Below are 21,008 nucleotides of genomic sequence, written 5' to 3'. Positions count from 1 at the left end.
TGAGACTGAAGCAAATCCTCCTAGAAACCATGGACAAACATACAAAGGACAAAAAAAACCCTGGGAATAGTCAGCCTGCATTTGAGAAGGGGAAATCATGCCTGACCAGCTAACTTTACAGTCTTCTACAACATGTTGACTGGCTGAGATGATGGAATTTAACTTATTTTAGCAAGGCTTTTGACATTGTCTCCCATTTTATCCCCATAAACAAACTGATAAAGTACAACCTAGAGAAATGGAAAGTGATGTGGACTGAAAACTGAATGAACTATTGAGCTTAATGGATAGTGGTGAGTTGCAAGGAAGCCAGCCACAGGTGGTTTACCTCATGGGTCTACTGGGGGTAATAGTTTAATGTTTTCATTAATGACCTGGATGACGGGACAGAGTGCACCCTCAGTTAATATGCAGATGACACAAAACCAGAAGGAGCAGTTGACAGACCGCATGACTGTGCTGATTCAACAAGCTGGAGAAACAAAACAGGGATATCACACAGTTCAACAGCAGAAAGTACAAGTTCTGTAGGAGGAATACCCCTGTGCACCAGTAGAGGCTGGAGGCCAGCCAACTGGAAAGTAGCTTGGCAGGAAAGGACTTGGAGGTCCCAGTGGGCACAAAGTTGACCAGCAGCCAACAATGTGTTTTTGCAGCTGACAGCATCCTGAGCTACACGTAAAAGAGCATCACCAGCAGTTCAAGGGAGGCAATTCTTCTTCTCTATTCAACACAAGAATCTTGTAGACAGGCGCCAGTGAGTCCACTGAAGGGCCACTAAAATTAAGGGATTACAGTATCTAATATCTGAGCAGAAACTCAGATAACAGGGATTTTTAATCTTGAGAAGAGAAAGCTCAGGGGCCTTATTTAATATGCATAAAATCTGATGTCAGACAGTAAAGAAGACAGAGGTGGATTCTTCCCATTGGTGCCCAGTGACAGGACAAGAAGCAGTGGGAAAAAATTCAATACATAGGAAGTTCCACTTAAACCTTAAAAAACAGAAGTTCTTCTATGTCTGTGTTCAAATATTGGAATAAGTTGCCCACACAGGTGGTACAGTCTCCATTCATAGGATTCAAAATCCTGAGTTCAGGACAAGACTGAATATATTGCTCTAATTGACACTACTTTGAGTAGGGAGGTGGACTACATGATCTCCAGAGGTCCCTTCCCACAACAACCATACTATGATTACATTCAAGATAGGTGTTTCCAATTTTGCAAACTTTCATCAAGCTCAAGGAAGACAATAAGATTTCTTAGACTAATTTTTAAAGCATTTTTCAAAACAGATTCTATGAAATAACAACAAAGAAAATTTAAAAAGTCCCTGGGTACTCAATTAGAAACATTTGTCTTTGGAAATGGATGGAGGGACTACAGCTCCTTCTACAGCATGAAGAAAGATTAGTCACTGAATGTTCCCCAAGACAATATTACCACAAAGGAGTTTGAAAAAAAGGAAGCTAGATTTCCATCTCTCACTCCTTTTTCACACTAGCCTGAAAAATTCAATGACAGGTGCAGAATACAGTATTGTGAAGAAGACTGAGGTACAATGTTTACCCAAGCTCTAACTAAAGCCCCGTTTGTGAACAGAATTTTCTTTGCTGTGGCTATCTACACCACTTCAGCAAAAATGACTTGTTAAATAGCCATTGGTGAATCAACAACTCAAGTCCATGCTTTGTGTAACTTAGTTTTATAAACCTAGAAGTTCTGATGGACGGCTGCAGGAGATTACAGTGTTAGTACTCCATAAATGTCATTATTTTCAGTGCAAGATTCTAAAATGTTCTCTGTTTGTCTAAATCTGCATTTGTTGAAAACAGAAGTAAAAATTTACCAACTTCAATGAATGAGGTCTTAGAGTAGTAAGATTAAAAAAATGAATAAAGTATTCAGTAACTAACTGGGTATTAGGAAAACAAAATTCACGAAGAACACTGAAACTTGAAAAAGGGTGTCTGGAGGCTGTGGGAATCCTTGGAGACATTCATAACTCACATGGACAATGTCTTGAGCAACCTGATCTAACACCAAATTACATCAGACTTGGAAGTCAGTCCTGCTTTAAGCAGGGCTTTGGACCAAATGCCTTCCAGGGGTCCTCTGACACCTAAACTATCCTGTGACTGGGATTCATAAATCCTAGACTTAATTTCCTATGTGCATAAAAGCTCAGTATCTAACAGGATTTACCCTATTCAGAATTATTCCACTTCAATTTTTCTTACAGGATTTCTGTTCTCATGTACAGTCCACTGTTGCCAAGGCAAACTAGAAATCCAGATAAGTATTTCTGTCAATAGCATAAAAGTGCGTGGCCCATAAGACTTCCTTTGAGAATCTCCTTTAGTTTATTGTGAAGATTTTTACATTGCAATCTTTCCTATGCAGGTGGGTAGACACAGAATTAAAATTTATTACACTGCTTTCTAAGTACTGCTCTTGCTAAGTAAAAGTTAACACTTTTACAAGGGTGCTTTTTCTTAATTTTTGTCTTTGATTGGATAGTATAAGGCTTTTAGTAAGAAAAAGGGGGAAATCTAGAAAGTAGAAAAATGTCTTGAAATCACAAATATTGATGTGTCATTTTAAGACCAGTTTTCATTTTATTTTAAGGTTAATACTCCTTTGATAAAATACAATCTGGTATTTTCTGTAGAAGTACAATCCTTTCTTTACACTGGTGTAAAGCAGTAACTTTCCTTTTATTTCATGTCATGTATGCTTACTTTTCAATTATGCTTCTTTAAACATAAACTATGTAGCAGGAGTGTCTGAACATCTATTTGACATTTATTGTAGTAAGGATATCATAAACAGAGCCAGTCCCATGGAAAGATCTGTCATTTTGTTAAAATAACTTCCTTTAAGAGTCTCAGTTGGACAAAGAGAATTGTGAGCTGTACAATTATTAACATAGTCTTGAATCTATATATTACAAACAAGATTTTACAGACCATAAGTGCTATACAAAATTGTTTGTACAGTATGATTATCCTCCACCATGTTGCTAATTCAAACAAAAAGTATCCAGAATCAAAATGATCTTTTATCTGAAAACTTGCCCTAGCACTTGAAACTGGAAACACACAATATTTGGGACATATTTTTAAAATCAGGTATCTCATGTAGCAAATTGCTTATAGTTCTGGCATTGTACAGCAAATGCTAAAAAAAAAAAAGCTAGTGCAAGAATTTAAAAAACATTATTCATTTACACACACACACACACACACAGATCTATGTATCATATTAACTGTTTTATATAACTAATGTTATGTATTAAAATACAATAGTGGGGCTCCTAAACTGTAAATGCTGCACTTTCTTGTTTGTCAGAAAACTTTTTGAAGATCACAGTTAGCTGGGCACCACTGGTATCAACCTAAAAACTAATTTAAATTTTCCTAGAAGCCAGTGGCCTTTTTCTGTACGTACTAATACACTATAACATTTATGTATACAAGACTTTACATGTATGAAATTTACGGAAATTCTAGATTAGGGATATAAACCCGCCTAAGACCAAGACTGTGATGGGGCCAAAGAAGCATCAGGCAGTCATCTTTTAACTCTTCCCTCCTTCCCTCTCTTTCTTTGTTACCTGTCTAGACAGAGTAAATAAAGAGAAGAAACTTTATTTTTAGGCTTCTGTAACCCTGCTGAAAACAAGATAGAATAAAATTAATTTGAAAATGTAACACCACAGTAAAAGCCTGAAATAATCATAACCTTCTAAGAATTAAAGTACAAGTAGAATTTTTTACCTGTCTTTCAAAAAATTCAAACTTTAAAAATAGGGTTATAAATTCCATAACAAAAAAATCTAACTTGCTGCATCAAACAGTAAAACACAGACAAATGGTAAATAAAACATACTTCATAAATGAGTTGACTAGCCCTTTTCAAAATCACACACTCTGGATCAAAAGAAAATGCAAATGTAAAAGACCCATACAGACATAACTCTAAGTACAGAATGAAAGTACAGTGTATGAGTACAGTGAATAAATGAAAAGTCACATGGAAAATAAATATAAAAAGGGTAAAGAGACTGAACCCAAGGGTTTAAAGCTCTTGATTCATATTTTCAAGCAGTATTGTACATCTACTTCAGACTGATGCAGTTACATGCATTAGCATTACAATGTCAAAAAGGTAACTCTAGTGCTGCTTTCTCATCCATTAGAAGTAACCATCAATCAAAGGCAGCTTTCTGAGGTAAACATGTAAGTAACTAAAAAATTGCTTCAATTTCAAGCTGTTGCTGATTCATGTTCTGTCAAACAAAAAAGTGCTTTATTTGATTCACGTTCACTTTGGGAATCAAGATGAAACTCAGCTACTTAATTAAAATGAAAAGAAAGAGTCAGAGTCATGTTTCTCAAAAATACATAAGTTGTTCCATATAGCTTGGAGTGGACAGACAATCAAAACAGATAATACAATTAACATAATAAACAAATTGAAATGATGATACAAGTCTTTCAAATTTCCATCTCTCTGGCAGAATAATTTCAAACAGTAGATAAAAATGAGCGTTACATATACAGATAACTAATCTGTATTTGCATTCCTGTTAAAATCATTCTGAGCATACCATCAGAATCCTCCTGACTACCTGTGCTCGTTTTGGCTGGTTAGAATTAATTTTCTTCAGTGACTAGTATGGGAGTGTGCCTTGGATTTGTGCTGAACAGAGTGTTGATAATACAGATATGTTTTTGTTTATTGCTGAGCAGGGCTTGCACAGAGCCAAGGCTTTTTCTGCTTTTTGTACTGCCACACGGATGAGGCAGTTGGGCCTGCATGGGAGGTTGGGAGGAGACACAGCCAGGACAGCTGACCAAAACTGACCAAAGGGACATTCCATACCATATAATATCATGTTCACTGGGAGCAAAAAGAAGGAAGGCGGGCACATTTGGAGTGATGGCGTTTGTCTTGCCAAGCACCTGTTACGCATGATGGGGTCCTGTTCTGGAAATGTCTGAATACCTGCCTGCCCATGAGAAGCAGTGAATGAATTCCCTGTTTTTCTTTGCTTGTGTCTGCGGTTTTTGCTTTCCCTATTAAACTGTCTTTATCTCAGCCCACAAGTTTTCTGCCTTTATCCTTCCTATTCTCTCCCAGATCCCACTGGTAGGGGAATGAAGAAGCTGTCACGTAGGGTTTAGTTGCTTGTTGAGGTTAAACCATGACACTACTCAATTATGTTTAAGTAATTATAATCCTAATAACATTCCCTACCTTCAAAATCACTACAATAATCTTAAATAGCCTTTTGTTAGACTATTTTTTCCTCGCATACTCATATTTTAACTTACTTGTAATGGTACAATTATACTAAAAAGAGTTTGACGTTCTGCAGTGGAAAGAATAAATAAAAGCATTTACCAGTAATTCCACCCACGTTTACTAAAATTAGTACAGAATCATCTCTGGAAGAAAAGAATATCTCTTTCCTTTGAATGCATGTCAAATGTGCTCATGCATAGATCCTTCATAGTATATACTCAGTGTTAACCACCAGAATATCTGGATTATCTATTTACTATGTTAGTATCAATATCATTCTGGGGAAGAAAAAGTTACATGGAAAAAGGCAACAATTGATGCAATACCATTTGCACACCATTTTCCCCTCCTCCTCCCTATGGTTTGTAACTGAAGAAGAATATCATTAACTGAAAGGTGTGAGACAATAAATTTTTAGTATAAACCCACGGCGGAATATTAACACAACATATTATTTTCACGAACAATACTTTTATTAGGTATCGGATGAGGCATTCATGCAAATGGATATCTACTGGCAGAATTCACCTTAAACACAGCATGCAGGGCTCAAGATACCAATGTTATCCTAGTGCATAAAGAACTCCAAAGTTCTATACAAGTACCATAGGCCAACACAGTCTTCACAGATGTCATACAAACCATCTCAACTGGTATCCAGTGTGTAGTGCCCTGAAGATGATGAACTTAAGGCAAACCCTCAGTCATAGGGATGAGGGCAAAGAAAAGGAAAATAAGATGGAAGGGAAGAAATTACATTTGGGGAAAAGATCAGTTTTTGTATGGTGGACTTAAAAACTGGGAGCAAAAGAATCAAAAAAATAAACCCTAATACTTGCATCCTTCACCAAAAAGCAGGTAAAGTGAGTCATGAACATCTCAAATGACCTAGTAAGGTACTAAAATCTACTTCGAATCTTTTTCAACTCATGGGTCTTAGAGGTGTGGGGCATTACACACAATAGATCCAAAAGCCGACACGTTCCAATTGTTCATTTAAACAGACCAAAAACACTTTCTTCATTTAATCAGGAAGTAAGATGAGGCACTTGAAAAGTATTTATGAATACCTTCGTAATTGGCACTAATTATGTAAGATAGAAAGATCTGGATATTAATTTTATTGGTCTATATACTCCCTAGCAAATAATTTTCAATAGGTGGGATGTTTAAGTGATTAAAGCACAAGTGTATTTATCTGTCCTTAGAGTTGATTTTTCCATGTAAGTAGGCACCTAATAATTACAAACTCATGGCGCAAGTATTTTCTTTGTGTATAATACAAGAAGCATGCAAGGTTCAAAAGAAGTTACAAGTAACCACATGGTGATAAAAATAAAAGGAAATAGACATACTCTTGGGTTAAAACCTGTAGTAAAGAAGCATGTTCATTTTAAATGGCCATTCTTTTCTCCATTGATTTAATGGGTAGCACTTGATGCAGCTGCGAAAACCAAAAATAAATTTGAATCTCACCCTGGAGACTATAATCTAACTTCTAGCTCCCAAAATGGCAGAGAAATAGGTATCCTAATTCTGAGCTTTGAAATGAAATTACATAAAAGAGATTAACTGTTTATAACAGAAGAATTTTGGTGCAAGCAGCAATGAGGCAGTGACTCATGTTTTGCTATTTAATATGGACATAAATCCTCCCCCTCAAAAAGCTCAGTTACAATTTCAGCAGTGAAAATGGCATCTTTTCTGTTTCTCCCTTTAAAGACAGCATTTTTATCTCCAAGCCTGCCCAACAATGTAAATAATATTACTGTGTAAATAAGCATATTAAAGCAGACACCTTTCACATTTCTCTTTTACATATGTTTATTCTGTCAGAGACAATACAATCAATTTCCATTTACAACACAAACACAGTTATCATGTTTAAAGCATTTTCTTCCGGTCCCTAGTCCAGCCTTTTCAATATACTCTTGGTAACAGGAGTTACTAAGCAATTTCACTAGGGAGGAGAAAAGAAAAGAAGAATATATACTACTTTGGAAAGTCAGACCACAAGCTGGTCAGCTGCACTTCTCATGTAGCACAGACGAACAGTAAACTATCCCATTTTGTAAACATAAACCACAGCAAGCAAAATGGAATGGTATTATTGAGTGCAACATTGCTGTTGCTGTGCAGCTCTGTTAATATCAGTTGTATCATCAAATGCTTTGATCCACCTTGAATCCAACTTTCCTGCTCCCCCTGTTAAAGAGAAATGTTTTGGAGTTACACAAGCAGCTTTGAATAACTTTTATTTAATCATAGCATAAACTGGTGGCTCCACTGCTTAATGTTCTTTGTTGTTCAACAATAGTTACAGGGGTGGAGGTGGGGGAGAGGGGGAGAAGCTAATTGATAGCTACGCAAATTAATTCACTGTTTTTACTTCAAGAAATGCAGACTTCTTACTAGAACCATAATTGACAATTTGGACACAAAGCTACTCCCATAAGCCAAAAAAACAAGGCCTTCAAGATCTTCCATTTATACCATTCCTCACGCTCCCGGACTGTCACAGAAAACCCTGTGAGAACTCCTGTAATTTTATTCAAAGTTACAGGGCATTGCCATTTAAAAGAAATAAAAACAAATTATCATTCTGATTTAAGATACACTGGGGAAAGAAAAAAAATCAAATAGAAGATTTAATTTTAAAAACCTATGAGAAAAATGCCTTAGGAAAAACTATCTGTATTGATCTATTTGCAAAGCCAGAAGTATCCTCTTAAACTGGATGATTATTGAAAAACAGATAAGGACAAGAAAAATGCATAAATTAAGTTTTGTGCCCATTAGAAAGCATGGAAGACTATGCTCTTTGAGGCTTCAGACTTTCTTCATCACTATACATTTTTCTGACTTATTCTGGTCATCTCTATTTATATAATCTTACAAAAAATGTAAGTTTAAAAAAAAATGTTTGAAGTCCTACAAACACCTTCCTGGCTGTTTGAAGTAGATTAAGTCAATAAAACAAACTCCTAGTTCCTATACTCGACTTGGATTCATACACACTCAAAATGATGCAATTCCATTCATGCCAGTTCATCTACCCCTGCTTACGCACTGCCTGAATCTTTCTTATGCTATAGTAAATTTAAGAACAGTGGAAGAACACAAAAGTAGGCATTACAGAGAAACACTGGGGCTAAAATCACACTGTGGCACGTTTCTGTAAACAAAGTGATTGTAATTTTGGAATTAAGCAATGACTAAGAAGTACTGTCTATCCACAGTCTGTTAGAAAAGGGTAGTTACCTAAATCCCATTAGTATGTAAGGGGTAGATGGGCAAGACATTTCCAACCATAGTTAATGAGTTCAGTAAAGTATAGCAATTCCCCTTGGTCCTGCTCTGAATTGATACGACCGACAAGGAATGACTCAGCTAATCTGTACATGAGAGTTGTACCAATTCTCAGAACCCACAGTCACGTAACATGGACTAAAGAAAACTGCTGCTAAAACAACTGCTACCAAGATATGGAGACATATATCCAGAGCCTGGTATTTTTATTCCTTAACATTAACCCCTTGTAGGGTAATGTTTTGCAAAGAGAAACATTTATTTGAATGTAAAAGAAGCTAAATTGAAGAATTTAAATAAGAATACCTGCATCATCAAGAGTCCATTCGAATAATCACATGTGTATAAAACATATGGTACGTTTTCCTACTTCTGTAAAAGTATCAGGCAGAGGCAATAAACCATGTCTCAGACAGATGCATCCAGGAAATCTAGCAGAATTTTCCAACTGGGTCTTTGTCTCTTACCTCATTCTGTTTAATTACTACTTATAAAGCAGAAAGACATTTTTCTTCCATATATAGGGGTGTTCATCTGATAGGCTATAGGGAATTAGCATTCAATGGGAAAGATTCCATTATGTCAAAAAGCATCTCCATGAGAGCAGCAAGGCTATTCACACAGAGAGGAGTAACTTCAAAAACTGCAGTGAATGTGATAGCCATGTAAAATAATTTTAAGAGACTGAGGCACAAGAGTTAGAGAACCCTTTTTTTCAAAGTCTGCAAAGGATACTGTTACTCTTCAGACTGGAAAGGCCCATATACATCTGGGGAAGGAGGAGAATCAAGATGTAAGAAGGCCAGTGACATGTTCATTCTCAAAGGGTGGGTTTCAAGAGCAACTCAATTACATACAATTCCTGTCACTGCACTTATGTTTCACTGGTCTACCTTTAAAAATCTTTCCCTGAGGACATAACTGCCTTTGACTTCTGGTCTGTTTTGGAATCTGAAGCGACCTTCTTTTTCAAGTACAGAGTCCTATAATTGTGCAGAATTTAAACAGTTGGTTCTTAGCTGTAATACAGGTTTTGCCAGATTATATCAATAGAAATCCTTACTACAGAAACTTCAATTTCCTTTTCAGTTTGTCTTCAAGAGCCAAAGAGAACCTCTCTTATAGAAAAACTGCCCCTAAAAGACTAAATAAGGTGCCCCTAACAAAGTTGGAGAATTTATCAATGAATAATGAAGACCTCCTTGAGTTGCTCAGTCTCCAGAACTGTCTACATTTCCAATCTCTTTCCCCAGCATAAAAATTTCTGTTTAAGTGATTAAATAATCCTATTTTTTTTCCTGTGACAATAAGCTTTGGGTTCCAAGGCTTGACAAATTCCAGGGTAACTCAGTGTTGGCATTTAGAGTACCAGCTGGTAAAAAAAGGACCGAAATACTAATATTACTAAAGTCAACTCTAAAAATAGCTAAATGAACAGTTCTACAAGTTTACCCCAGAGAACAGGATTAATTTTAATCTCAACAAAGCTATTTCTTGTCTCATTCCAAATTATTTTGTCTTCTGAGGCAGATACAAGCCTGCAGTCCTAAATTCTGAAGTCCTTAAATCACAACCAGAATTTCACCTCAGTAAAGCATCTTCACATAAAGTTTACAAAGTGCTGCAATATGATCCAATACAGTACAGGGCTGGATAAACACATCATGTGGTGGGTGAGCAATTGGTTCACGGGTCAAGCACAGAGGGTAACAGTGAATGGGGAAACATCAGACTGGTGACCTGTCACTAGTGGCGTTCTGCAGGGCTCCATCTTAAGCCCCGTGCTCTTCAACATCTTCATAAATTACTTCAGTGCAGGACTGGAAGGGACACTAAGCAAGTTTGCAGATGACACAAAACTCGGAGGAGCTGTTGACCCCCTTGAAAGCAGGGAGGCCCTGCAGAGAGACCTCGACAAATTACAGGACTGGGCAATCATCAAGCATTTGAAGTTCAACAAGGGGAACTGCCAGATTCTGCACCTGAGATGGGGCAACCCTGGATGTTCATACAGATTGGGGAATGAGATATCGGAAAGCAGTGCCACAGAAAGGGACCTGGGGGTCCAGTTTGATGGCAAGCTGAATGTGAGTCAGCAGTGCCTTGACAGCCAGGAGGGCCAACCATGTCCTGGGGGGCAACCATGCCCTGTCCAAAGCATCGCCAGCCAGTCAAGGGAGGGAATTGTCCCACTCTGCTCTACACTGGGGCAGCCTCACCTTGAATATTGTGTGCAGTTTTGGGCACCACAATGTAAGAGAGATATTAAGACATCAGAAAGCGTCCAAAGGAGGGCGAAGTTGTATATTAGAAAAACGTTCTTCACCCAGAGGGCGGTTGGGCACTGGAACAGGCTCCCCAGGGAAAGTGGTCACAACACCAAGCCTGACAGAGTTAAAGAAGCATTTGGATGACACTCTCGGGCATATGGTGTAGCTCCTGGGAATGGGTGCAGAGTTAGGAGTTGGACTCAATGATCCTTGTGGGTCCCTTCAAACTCAGCATATTCTATGATTCTGTGAAAATGGAGTATTATCTGCTCTGCTTTGTGGAGATTCAGAAGAGCATTTAAATAGATCTGAATGCAAAAGTATGTGGTTTATCAGCACTCAGAATCATTCTTCTGAAGAGTCTCAGAGTATTCAGATTTTTGGGACATGATACTGTACTGCTTTTAGGGAAAGAATAGCCAGACCAGTACTAACTGCAGCTTCTCCTTTTTGTCAGCAACAAATGGAGTCAGAGCACAAGGCCATGGAAACATCGCACCATGACATGTGAAGGACTTCTCATGCCTACAACATGATTCTCAAAACACCAGAATGAATTTGCAAGAAAAACATATTTGGTGCATAAAGAATTGTTTGGATAGTTGAATCCAGAGGTGGTTGGCTCAGGTGATAAGTGGTGTCCCCCAGAGGTCTGGGACCGGTACGGGTACCAGGGTTTTTTAGTATCTGTATTAATGACACAGGCAAAGGGATCCAGGGCACCCTGAGCAAATCTGCTGACAACACCAAGCTGAGTGTTGCTGGAACCTCACAGGATTTAACAAGACCAAGTGCAAAGCGCTGCACCTGGGTCAGGGCAACTCCTGGTGTCAATCCAGGCTGGGGGATGAACAGATCGAGAGCAGCCCTGCTGAGAAGGACTTGGGGGTGCTGCTGGATGAGAGGCTGGACAACAATGTGCACTCACAGCCCAGAAAGTCAACCATAACCTGGGCTGATTCAAAAGCAGCGTGGCCAGCAGGTCGAGGTGACTCTGCTCCTCTACTCCACTCTAGTAAGACTTCACCTGGAGTACTGCGTCCAGCTCTGGGTTCCTCCACAGAGAAAGGACATTTAACCTGCTGGAGTAAGAACAGACGAGGGCCACAAAGACAGTTTGAAGAATGGAACACCTCTCCTATGACGAAAGGCTGAGAGAAGCAGGATTGTTCAGCCTGGAGAAGAGAAGGCTCCAGGGATAGCTTATAGCAGCCTTCCAGTACCTAACAGGGTCCTACAGGAAAGCTGAAGAGGTACTTTTTTACAAGGGCACGTAGCGATAGGAAAAGGGGAAATGACTTCAAAATGAAAGAGAGTAGGTTTAGATTGGATATTAAGAAGAAATTCTTTACTGTGAGGGTGCTCAGGCACTGGAACAGGGTGCCCAGAGAAGTTGTGGATGCCTCATCCCTGGAAGTGTTCACGGCCAGGCTGGTGAGGCCTTGAGCAAACTGGTCTAGTGGAAGGTGTCCCTGCCCATGGCAGAGGGTCTGGAATAAGATGATCTTTTATCCCTTCTAACCCAAACCATTCTGTGATTCTATGAAAATAGGCTAGACTGTTTCAAGCACTTGCATACAACAGTCATTATTTTACAGGGCATCATAGTGTGAAAGCGTATTCAGACTTGCCATAAATGGACAGCTTGACCTACTGTTTGAGGAGTCTGTACCTTTGATGTATTCTAACACAAAATACTACATTTTCCCAGCTACACCTTCATGGAGTTTCCACTGGATGCATTTCCAGGTCCTGACATAAACTAGTGCAATACTATCATCTCTTGCCAAATCAGGCAAAGGATAAAAGCATAAATTAGTAATACTGAGCAAGCATGACGATAAAAGCTCATTATAAGTACAAAATGTTCTTACAGACACTTGTAACTTTCTAAGGAAGGTGATATAAAGGAGAATTATTATACTTATACATTAATTATATGCCATCTCAAAATGAACCATACAGCTGTTATTTATTAAATGCCAGTGCTCATCTAAACAAAACCAGAAGAAAGTCAGTCTCCTGCTAAGCAACATGCTATTTCTGTATGGGATCAGTCATGTAGAAAGAAAGAAACATGGGAAATATTTAGCTGGATATTCCTGTGTAGAACATTTCTAGGAGAGGATGATAAGATTTTCCCAGGGCAACAGTACAATTTTTAGAAGTTAAGAAAACCCACAGATTTTCCAACTGTGTTTAATATCAAAAAACACATCCTCACAGCTACCTAGTTTCTCCTAATTATGTCATGCGTAAAGATGCTCTGAAACACAACTGACATCTCCAGAGAAGAATTTGACATTGCATAAGGAAGAGCTACTGAACTCACATATCAAAGCTATCACACAGACTTCCAGAACCTAATCTTCTTTTACAACAAGCTGAACCACTTAGTGGTGTTGTAGGCTATGGGTGTTGTCTACCTGGACTTCAACAAAGCCTTTGACACTGTTTCTCACATCATTCTCCAAGAGAAGCTGACAGTTCATGGCTTGGACAGGTGCACTCTTCGCCGGGTTAAAACTGGTTGGATGGCCAGGCCCAGAAAGTGGTGGTCAGTGGTGCTACATTCAGTCACAAGTGGGGCTCCCCAGGCTCAAGAGACAGTCCTGTTTAATATCTTTATCAACGATCTAGATCATGGGATCAAGTGCACCCTCAGTCAGTTTGCAGACACCATCAGGTTGGTTGAGAGTGTTGATCTGCTGGAGAGTAGGAAGGTTCTGCAGAGGCATCTAAACAGACTGGATTGATGGGCTGAGGCCAATTGTATTAGGTTCAAAAAAGTGAAGTGCCAGGTCCTGCACTGGGGTCACAACAGCCCCGGGCAGCACTACAGGCTTGGGGCCAAGTGGGTGGAAAGCTGCTTGGTGGAGAAGGACCTGGGGGTGCTCATGGACAGCAGTTGAACATGAGTCAGCAGTATGCCCAAGTGGCCAAGAAGGTCAATGGCATCCTGGTCTGTATCAGCAAAGTGTAGCTAGCAGGACCAGGGCAGTGATCATCCCCATGTACTCAGCACTGGTGAGGCCACACTTCAAATCCTGTGTCCAGTTCTGGGCCCCTCACTATAAGAAAGACATTGAGGTGCTGGAGCATGTCCATAGAAGGGCAACAGAGCTGGTGAAGGGACTCAAGCACAAGTCTTGTGAGAAGCAGCTGAAGGAACTGGGGGTGCTTAGCCTGGAGAAAAGGGTGCTCAGGGGGAACCTCATCACTCTCTACAACTACTTGAAAGGAGGTTGTAGCCCAGGTGGGGGTTGACCTCTTCTCCAAGGTAACTAGCAAAAAGACAAGAGGCAAAGGCCTCAAGCTGTGCAAGGGGAAGTTCAGGTTGGACATCAGAAAGAATTTCTTCACTGAAAGGATGGTTAAGGCTACTCAGGGAAGTGGTGGAGTTGCCAGCCCTGGAAGCATTTAAAAAACAACTGGACATGGCACTTAGTGCTATGGTTTAGTTGACATGGTAGTGTTCAGTTAAAGGTTGGACTCAATGATCTTGGAGGTCTCGTCCAACTTTAATGATTCTTAAAGTCCATTTAATGTCAAAGAGCTCATTAAATACACTACAGCTGATACTCTGGTCATTTCAACCAGCACTTGACTTCACAAATTCAAAGTATACATTCAAAATTAGAGTAATCAGAACTAAATCTGGTTTGCTATTGATGAGAGAGCCATCTATCAGCTTGACTTCTCTGCTCATGTTCCCCCTTATGGCAGTGTGAGCAGCTGCTTGTATTTTGTTTCACATTTTGTTGGAAGCAAGCATCTGAAAAATGCTAGAATTACATCAAATCCCTAATCTGACCGAGACCGTGGCTGCAACAACACTAGTGCCGGTACACAAAACTTCTCAGGAACATGCAGTCACAGAAGGAAAGGAGAAGGGAGTTCCTGTCCAATAGAGGAAGAGCGTCATTAAGTTTGACTGTGAAACTAGACACCAGGAAACTGTAGCTTCATAAATACCATAAGCCAGCCAAATTAAGTGCTAAGTCTCAAAGACATTTCACCCACTCATGAGCATTGTTCCTATGATGCTATCCAATTCCTTTGTGCTGGCACTGGTCTTTTTTGAAGTGCACAAAGTCCTGGATCACACAATCAATCTGTTTTAAAACTAACCATCACTTTCAGGGTTTGCCTCAGATAAATTCCCCAATGTGCTGTGCAGGCACAAGTGCAAACATAGCACAATCACTAGAAAAGGGAGAGGAGTGGCATTGCCATCTTCCTGCACTGATTGGGGCCTGAGAAAGAAAACTGAAATGTAGATTTTTCTCTCTCCTCTCTTCTTTTTTTTTTTTTGAGGCTTCTCAAAGCACTATTTTAACTCTGCTCTGTATATTCACAGCTGGTTCCTCAGCTGCAGTTTCAACTCAGCAAATATGATTAACAGAAGTTTTTGCACAAATCTAAATTTAAATACAAGTATGTGACTTTACAACACTTTAGGAGTCTATGGGTACACCTTTCACTTTAGGGTGAAAGAATCAATTTCATATACATTAACTTACTTGTATAACACTGTCAACATCAAGCAAATAGTTTATTTGTCCAACTAAGTGAATCAGAATTAAACTTTCATAAAATTTAGGTTGCAATTTACAAAATAAAAGATGAAGAGAAGAAGACTGAGGAAATACTTTTTACATTAATATTTACAGCTTGGCAGTATAGATGGAAGAATTATTTTCCAATATGCTTAGCATTATAGCTGGATCTTCCAGTACACTATGTATGCATCAGGACCAGAAGCTGTATAATCAGAATGGAATAGCCATTTTTCATGATTATATAATACAAAAAACCCTACACAGTGTATGACAATCAGCTTCTAAAGCTACATTTAAATGAAAGCTTTCATTTAAAATCAAAGGGTAGTTGCCTTCACCTTCAGAGAAATTTTCCAAAACTAACATGATGACTAAAAACTAGACAAAAAAATAAAAATCTGAAACTTTTAAATAGTAGTGGTTTTGACATTCACAATTAACTACATATAATGTATTAAATGATGTTTGGAATTTGAGAATACTCTAGCTAATCAAGCATGGCTACAATAAAGTACAACTTTTTTATTGTTGTTGGGGTTTTTTTTAAGTTGTGCTAAGTTTAGAGGTATAGAACACTTTCCAATCTAGATAGAGTATCTATTGTATCTTCAAAAACCATTTTGTAGAGGCACTGTGTTGTTTTCTACACCAACAGATAGGATCTCTCCAAACCCAAAGTACACTATGTTCCCAAAAGGCTGAATAATTCAATCTTCCACCTTGATAACTCATTATCACCCTGTTATTTTGAGTATGACAGACATGTCAAGGTCTAGAAGCTTTAACACTAAGCAGGCACAAATAAAAAAAAAAAAGTAGCTGACTACAAAATAATACAACACAACAATGTAAAAGCCCAAGGGAAATCTATCAGGAAAGCCCTCAGAAAACAAGCCACACTGCAGTGCACATGCCAGTAAGCACCCTTGTATCCAAAACCAGATTCGCATCAGGCAAAGAATACATAACTTTGGTCGTATACCCCAAAACAATGAGCTACAGTTAGACAAATTAATATAAGTAATAACATGAATCAAACATCAGAAAACATGGAAATTAAGACTACAGCCAAAAGTTCACAGCAGGAATAAAAATTACTGTCCCTGAGTTGCTTATTGCCACTGTCCTGATAGAGGTCATGATGCCTTGAGGTGGAATGCAAACTATTCAATTGTTTCAGTGTAGTCTGGTATCCTGTCTTAATCTGCCGATGGTTTTATGATAAGCCATTGATCTTGACGCTGACATGGCTGAGGTGCACAGTTATTCTGCTGTCCTTCTTGTTCTGTTGGGCCAGCGGTGTACAAAACACCGGCACAATACAACCCTTTGGTGATTCCTGGTAGACCCTCCAGAAACCACCAAACACACAGGCTGAAGCTCTAAAACATCGATATTAGATACTACAATGCCTCTCCCTCTTTAGGTACCTAAATCCATTTGATTTCAATGGGAAGTTCATAAACACCCCTGACAATAGGGTCTAAGGAAGCCTAGTTCCTCAACAAGAATTAAGGTTAATTGAGATTAAAACAGATGACAGTCCAATTTGTTACCACATTTTTATTTAATTAGGATTTGCTCAGTCTAACTGCAGAATGTCACCTAATTAAAACTGAGTTCTCCGGGCATCAGTGATCTAAAGCAGAAGTTCACTCTGTCACAATGAAGTGACTTTAGCCACCAGGAGAGCTACTACGTCCTCTCCTTTCACTTGTTTCTACATCCCCATGATGCAGCAAATCAAGGAGTTGATTTAGCTGAAAATTAACGTCACTAAAAACGATCAGCCTTAGCTAGATCATCTTATCAATCTACTTCATTGCACAGTGATCTGAAAAACAGTACTAGCAGAAAAGGGAAGACTGAAAGCAAAGTCATCCGCTACAAATAATTATTAAAGAGAGAGAGAGAAACTTGTTAGGATTATCAAAATTACTATTATCACTTTAGAATGTGAAACCAAACTGTGATAGGTAACAATAAAAAACAATTAAAATGAAATCATGTCCTATGAAAGTGAGATCTTAAACAGGATTATTGTATCCAGGTACTTACCATGAGCTAAAAACATTCAGAGGTATATAATTATGTCATATTTAAGAGAAGACAATGAACAGAAATTTACAAAATCTGTGACCACACATCATGTCTAGACACAGACAAGACACTGTGGAAATACAAAATAATCATTAGATGGTTACAAATAAATACCAGATGAGTAAAATAATTAACTTTGCAGTATCAAGAAGCAAAAGACCATGCCCCAAACTCCACAGTATTACTGGCAAATGAGAAGTGAAGAACACAAGAAGTCAAAAAAGAAGAATGAACTGATGAAACAGTGACAGCTGGGAAATCTCTACCTTCCCGTATACACAGCAAAGCAAGAATCAGTCACTAGGAAAAAAAAGAAAACTATTCTAACTCAGATGTCGACCCATTTTGTAGACTTAAATAGTAAAAGACTGCAGGAGCAGAACTCTAGAAAACACAAGTACCTAGTAAACATAGAACAACTCTGCATATAAGGAAACCAGAGTATTCAATTTCAGGGGTGGGGAGAAGAAGCTGGGGGCAGCTTTTGAAGTGAAATGACGGGAAAAGTGAAGAAAGTGGTTGAGGTTTTTCATTTAGAATGAAAGCCATTAAAGTGTGTGGATTCTTCCTGAACTTCAACAGAAAAACATTAGTAAACACTAGGTTTGCTGTAGCATACAAAGGTTTCATTCAGTTTAGTTAGCTCTAATGCACTGTACAAGCAACACTAAAGATATTCTCAGTAAATTTAACATCTTCAACTCGGTTAGAGCACGCTGCTAATAACAACAAGGTTGTGGGTTTGATCTCTGTATGGGCCATTCACATCAGAGCTCAACTGGATGATTCTTGTGGGTCACTTCCAACTCAGAATATTCTGTGATTCTGACTCAACTTGCAGATTAGGCTTCCATAAGTGACAATATAAATGACACTGTGACGGAAGTAGTATTTTGATATTATTTGTAGATATTTAAAGGTAAGAGATTTACTTTCTAATATTGTTCTTGAATATTTTTATTGTATATGGAGATAACATTATCCTTTTCAAATGTGCTATAACACAGCCATCATTAACAATTCCTTTCGATCTCATCAAGGCCATTTTTATAGTTGGATTTTCGGAAAAGGCACTGGCTTTTTGGATAATATCAAGGAGCATCCCACATAAGGGACAACCTGAAGGCCAGCAAATAATGCATCTGCTGGAGAAAATAAGGCACAAAAAGACTAGACTGACATTACTGTCAAACAGCAACAGGCTATTACAATAGATTAAAAAATTCCTGACAAACCAAAAGTACATACCTTTGTACATTATGTAAAAGATACTGTGTTACAGGCAGCTTTTCAACTGTTTGTTTGTACTCCACTAAGTACCAGGAAGGCAATATACTACTAAACAGCAAAAGATTCCACTCAATTATTGTATTAACATACCTGGAAAACAACTGATTGCCTTACAAAATGCCTATCAAGCACAGTTGAAGCTACCTTTCAGCAATGAGAACAATGCAGAGGCAAAAATGAAAGCTTCATCAAAAGAAAAAGAATGTTATGTCCCCAGAACAGCTGCTCAAGTAGAGAGAAAGCAAATAAAGATGTCAGGAGAAGGTCAAGGCCAGATTGAATAGCAACTGGTAAGAGGAAAGATATGAAGTGGAACATTCATCATTTAACAAGGCAATGAGCTAGTTAACACGGAATGCTGGAAACAGGATCTTTAATTGGGAAAAGAGTAAAGAAATTTGCTGCCACACGGGGAAAGAAAAAGAAGTCAGCTATGCTGATTGTTGTGAGGTAAAAACCAAAATTGATATGCATACTTTCAATGATATGCACAACATACAAACTGTTTTCTCTGAATTTCCCCAGAGTCAACAGACTGCTCTGATTACAGAAACGCACAGCAAGTTTTAAAATCCTCTATTTAGTAAATTCCAGCATTAAAAAAAAAATATATATATAAACAAAGCACAATATCAAAAGTAGTATCAGTGGACAAAAATGCTTACCTAAAAATAAGGCCATGCACCCCAAAACTCTAAACACTGAGCACAGGCACAGATCAGAAAAGCACTTAACATAGCAGAATAAGCAAACTGAGAGGTAGCTGCAGCTGGTTCTCCAATTACTAGGTATTGTTTAAAAATGCATATTCAACTCAAAATCCCTCAGAACATTTGTACTTTCAAAGATGACTTACACAGTAATTGAAAGATCTGTATTTTAAACTACCAAAATTTAAGTTATTCGAGTAGTTGCAAATCAATACCTTCAACAAGAAGAAGGAGGCAAAATGAAAAACCAGAACAGTGAGAAGTATTAACACAGTGTTTTCTACAGTAATTCCTAAGGACTATAAAACTAATCTCTCAAGTTTTCTCTTCTGAAAGTCCAAACATATACAGGATGCTAGAACAGCTCTGCTTTCAGCCTGTGGTAACTGCCCACGAGTGAATATTCACTTTGAGGGAATATGAACTTCCTGAATGATTGCTGTTTTTAACGTTAATATTCACGGAATCTTGCAAAATCATTAAGTACAACTCTGTGCTGGTGAAGGTCATATTAAAAAGTCAGCAATGTTTATACGCGTACACAGGCACCCTATTCCAGGGTGGCTTCTTTTAAATTACAGTACCTATTTTTATCTTACCTATATGTTTAACATAGTGGAAGGTAAAAAAAAACTACTGAAAGACAAAAAAAAAAAAAGTTGTATACAAACATGATGGTCAGCAATGTTTCAGAGCAATATTTTAGGAAATACCTGAGTAGATAAACAGCCCTTTCAATATCACTGAGTTCTTCATCAACTGTCAATCTTTCTATTTCTTCTGGTGTCTGTCAAGTGTGAAATAGAGATTATTATTTCACTATTTTGATCTTCTTAAAACAAGTCCTTCCTCCCCACATATCCAGGGACAGTTTCATGAGTTACTTGAATTTATCCATGAAATCTCTAGCCAACATTTCAAATTCAATCAAATAAATCTTTCACCAGGAAAAGATGCAATGTTGGAGCAGTACAGTTCCATGCCAGGTATTATCACTGTTAAAGTAAAAGTAAATCACATATAAATTAATCTAAAGACCTAAGTTAGTCAATTTTTTTCCCAGTTTAATATTCTTATACTGGAAATATTAAGTCCCTGCTTTGTAGTATTCAAGTCTGTTTAATGTTTAAGTATCCTGCTGTCGTAAAAAAAAAAAAATAGACTGTCTACTCACTTAGCTGTGCATAAATAAAACAGACACAATTTAAAACGGATTTTAAAGCATCCTTCTTTTTTGAGGTATATACCTTCAGGCTCCTGCGTACTGGCCTCTCTATAATAGTTAGTTCCTGCAGGTCTTCTATGTATCCGAACAGATTGCTCTGACTAAAATCCATTTTGGAGAAGGTTAGCGGACGCATGTAACACCTAAAGCCTTCGGCAGCCGACGCTGTCCCCGAGCCTCACACGCCCTGCGGGCGGAGGACGAACGCTCCGGGCGCTCCGCCGCCGGC

General features: G+C 38.3%; 1 protein-coding gene across 4 annotated transcripts in view; it reads right to left on the bottom strand.

Moving 5' to 3' along the window:
* Positions 1 to 21,008, bottom strand: part of PPP4R4 (protein phosphatase 4 regulatory subunit 4) — a 67,041-nt gene extending 46,033 nt beyond the window's left edge. For all 4 annotated transcript variants that reach the window (XM_018082680.2, XM_018082681.2, XM_018082682.2 and 1 more), the window contains exons 1-2: positions 20,802 to 21,008; positions 20,268 to 20,341 (exon numbers count right to left, since the gene is read on the bottom strand). In XM_018082680.2, coding sequence (XP_017938169.1) covers positions 20,268 to 20,341; positions 20,802 to 20,915 — 188 coding nt within the window. In that variant the 5' untranslated portion in view covers positions 20,916 to 21,008. The remainder of the gene's footprint in view (positions 1 to 20,267; positions 20,342 to 20,801) is intronic.

Source organism: Manacus vitellinus, unplaced genomic scaffold (genome assembly GCF_001715985.3).
Source record: "Manacus vitellinus isolate BGI_N305 unplaced genomic scaffold, ASM171598v3 scaffold_6_pilon, whole genome shotgun sequence".
In the NCBI taxonomy this organism is placed as follows: domain Eukaryota; kingdom Metazoa; phylum Chordata; class Aves; order Passeriformes; family Pipridae; genus Manacus; species Manacus vitellinus.
This window is presented reverse-complemented; position numbering and strand designations above follow the sequence as displayed.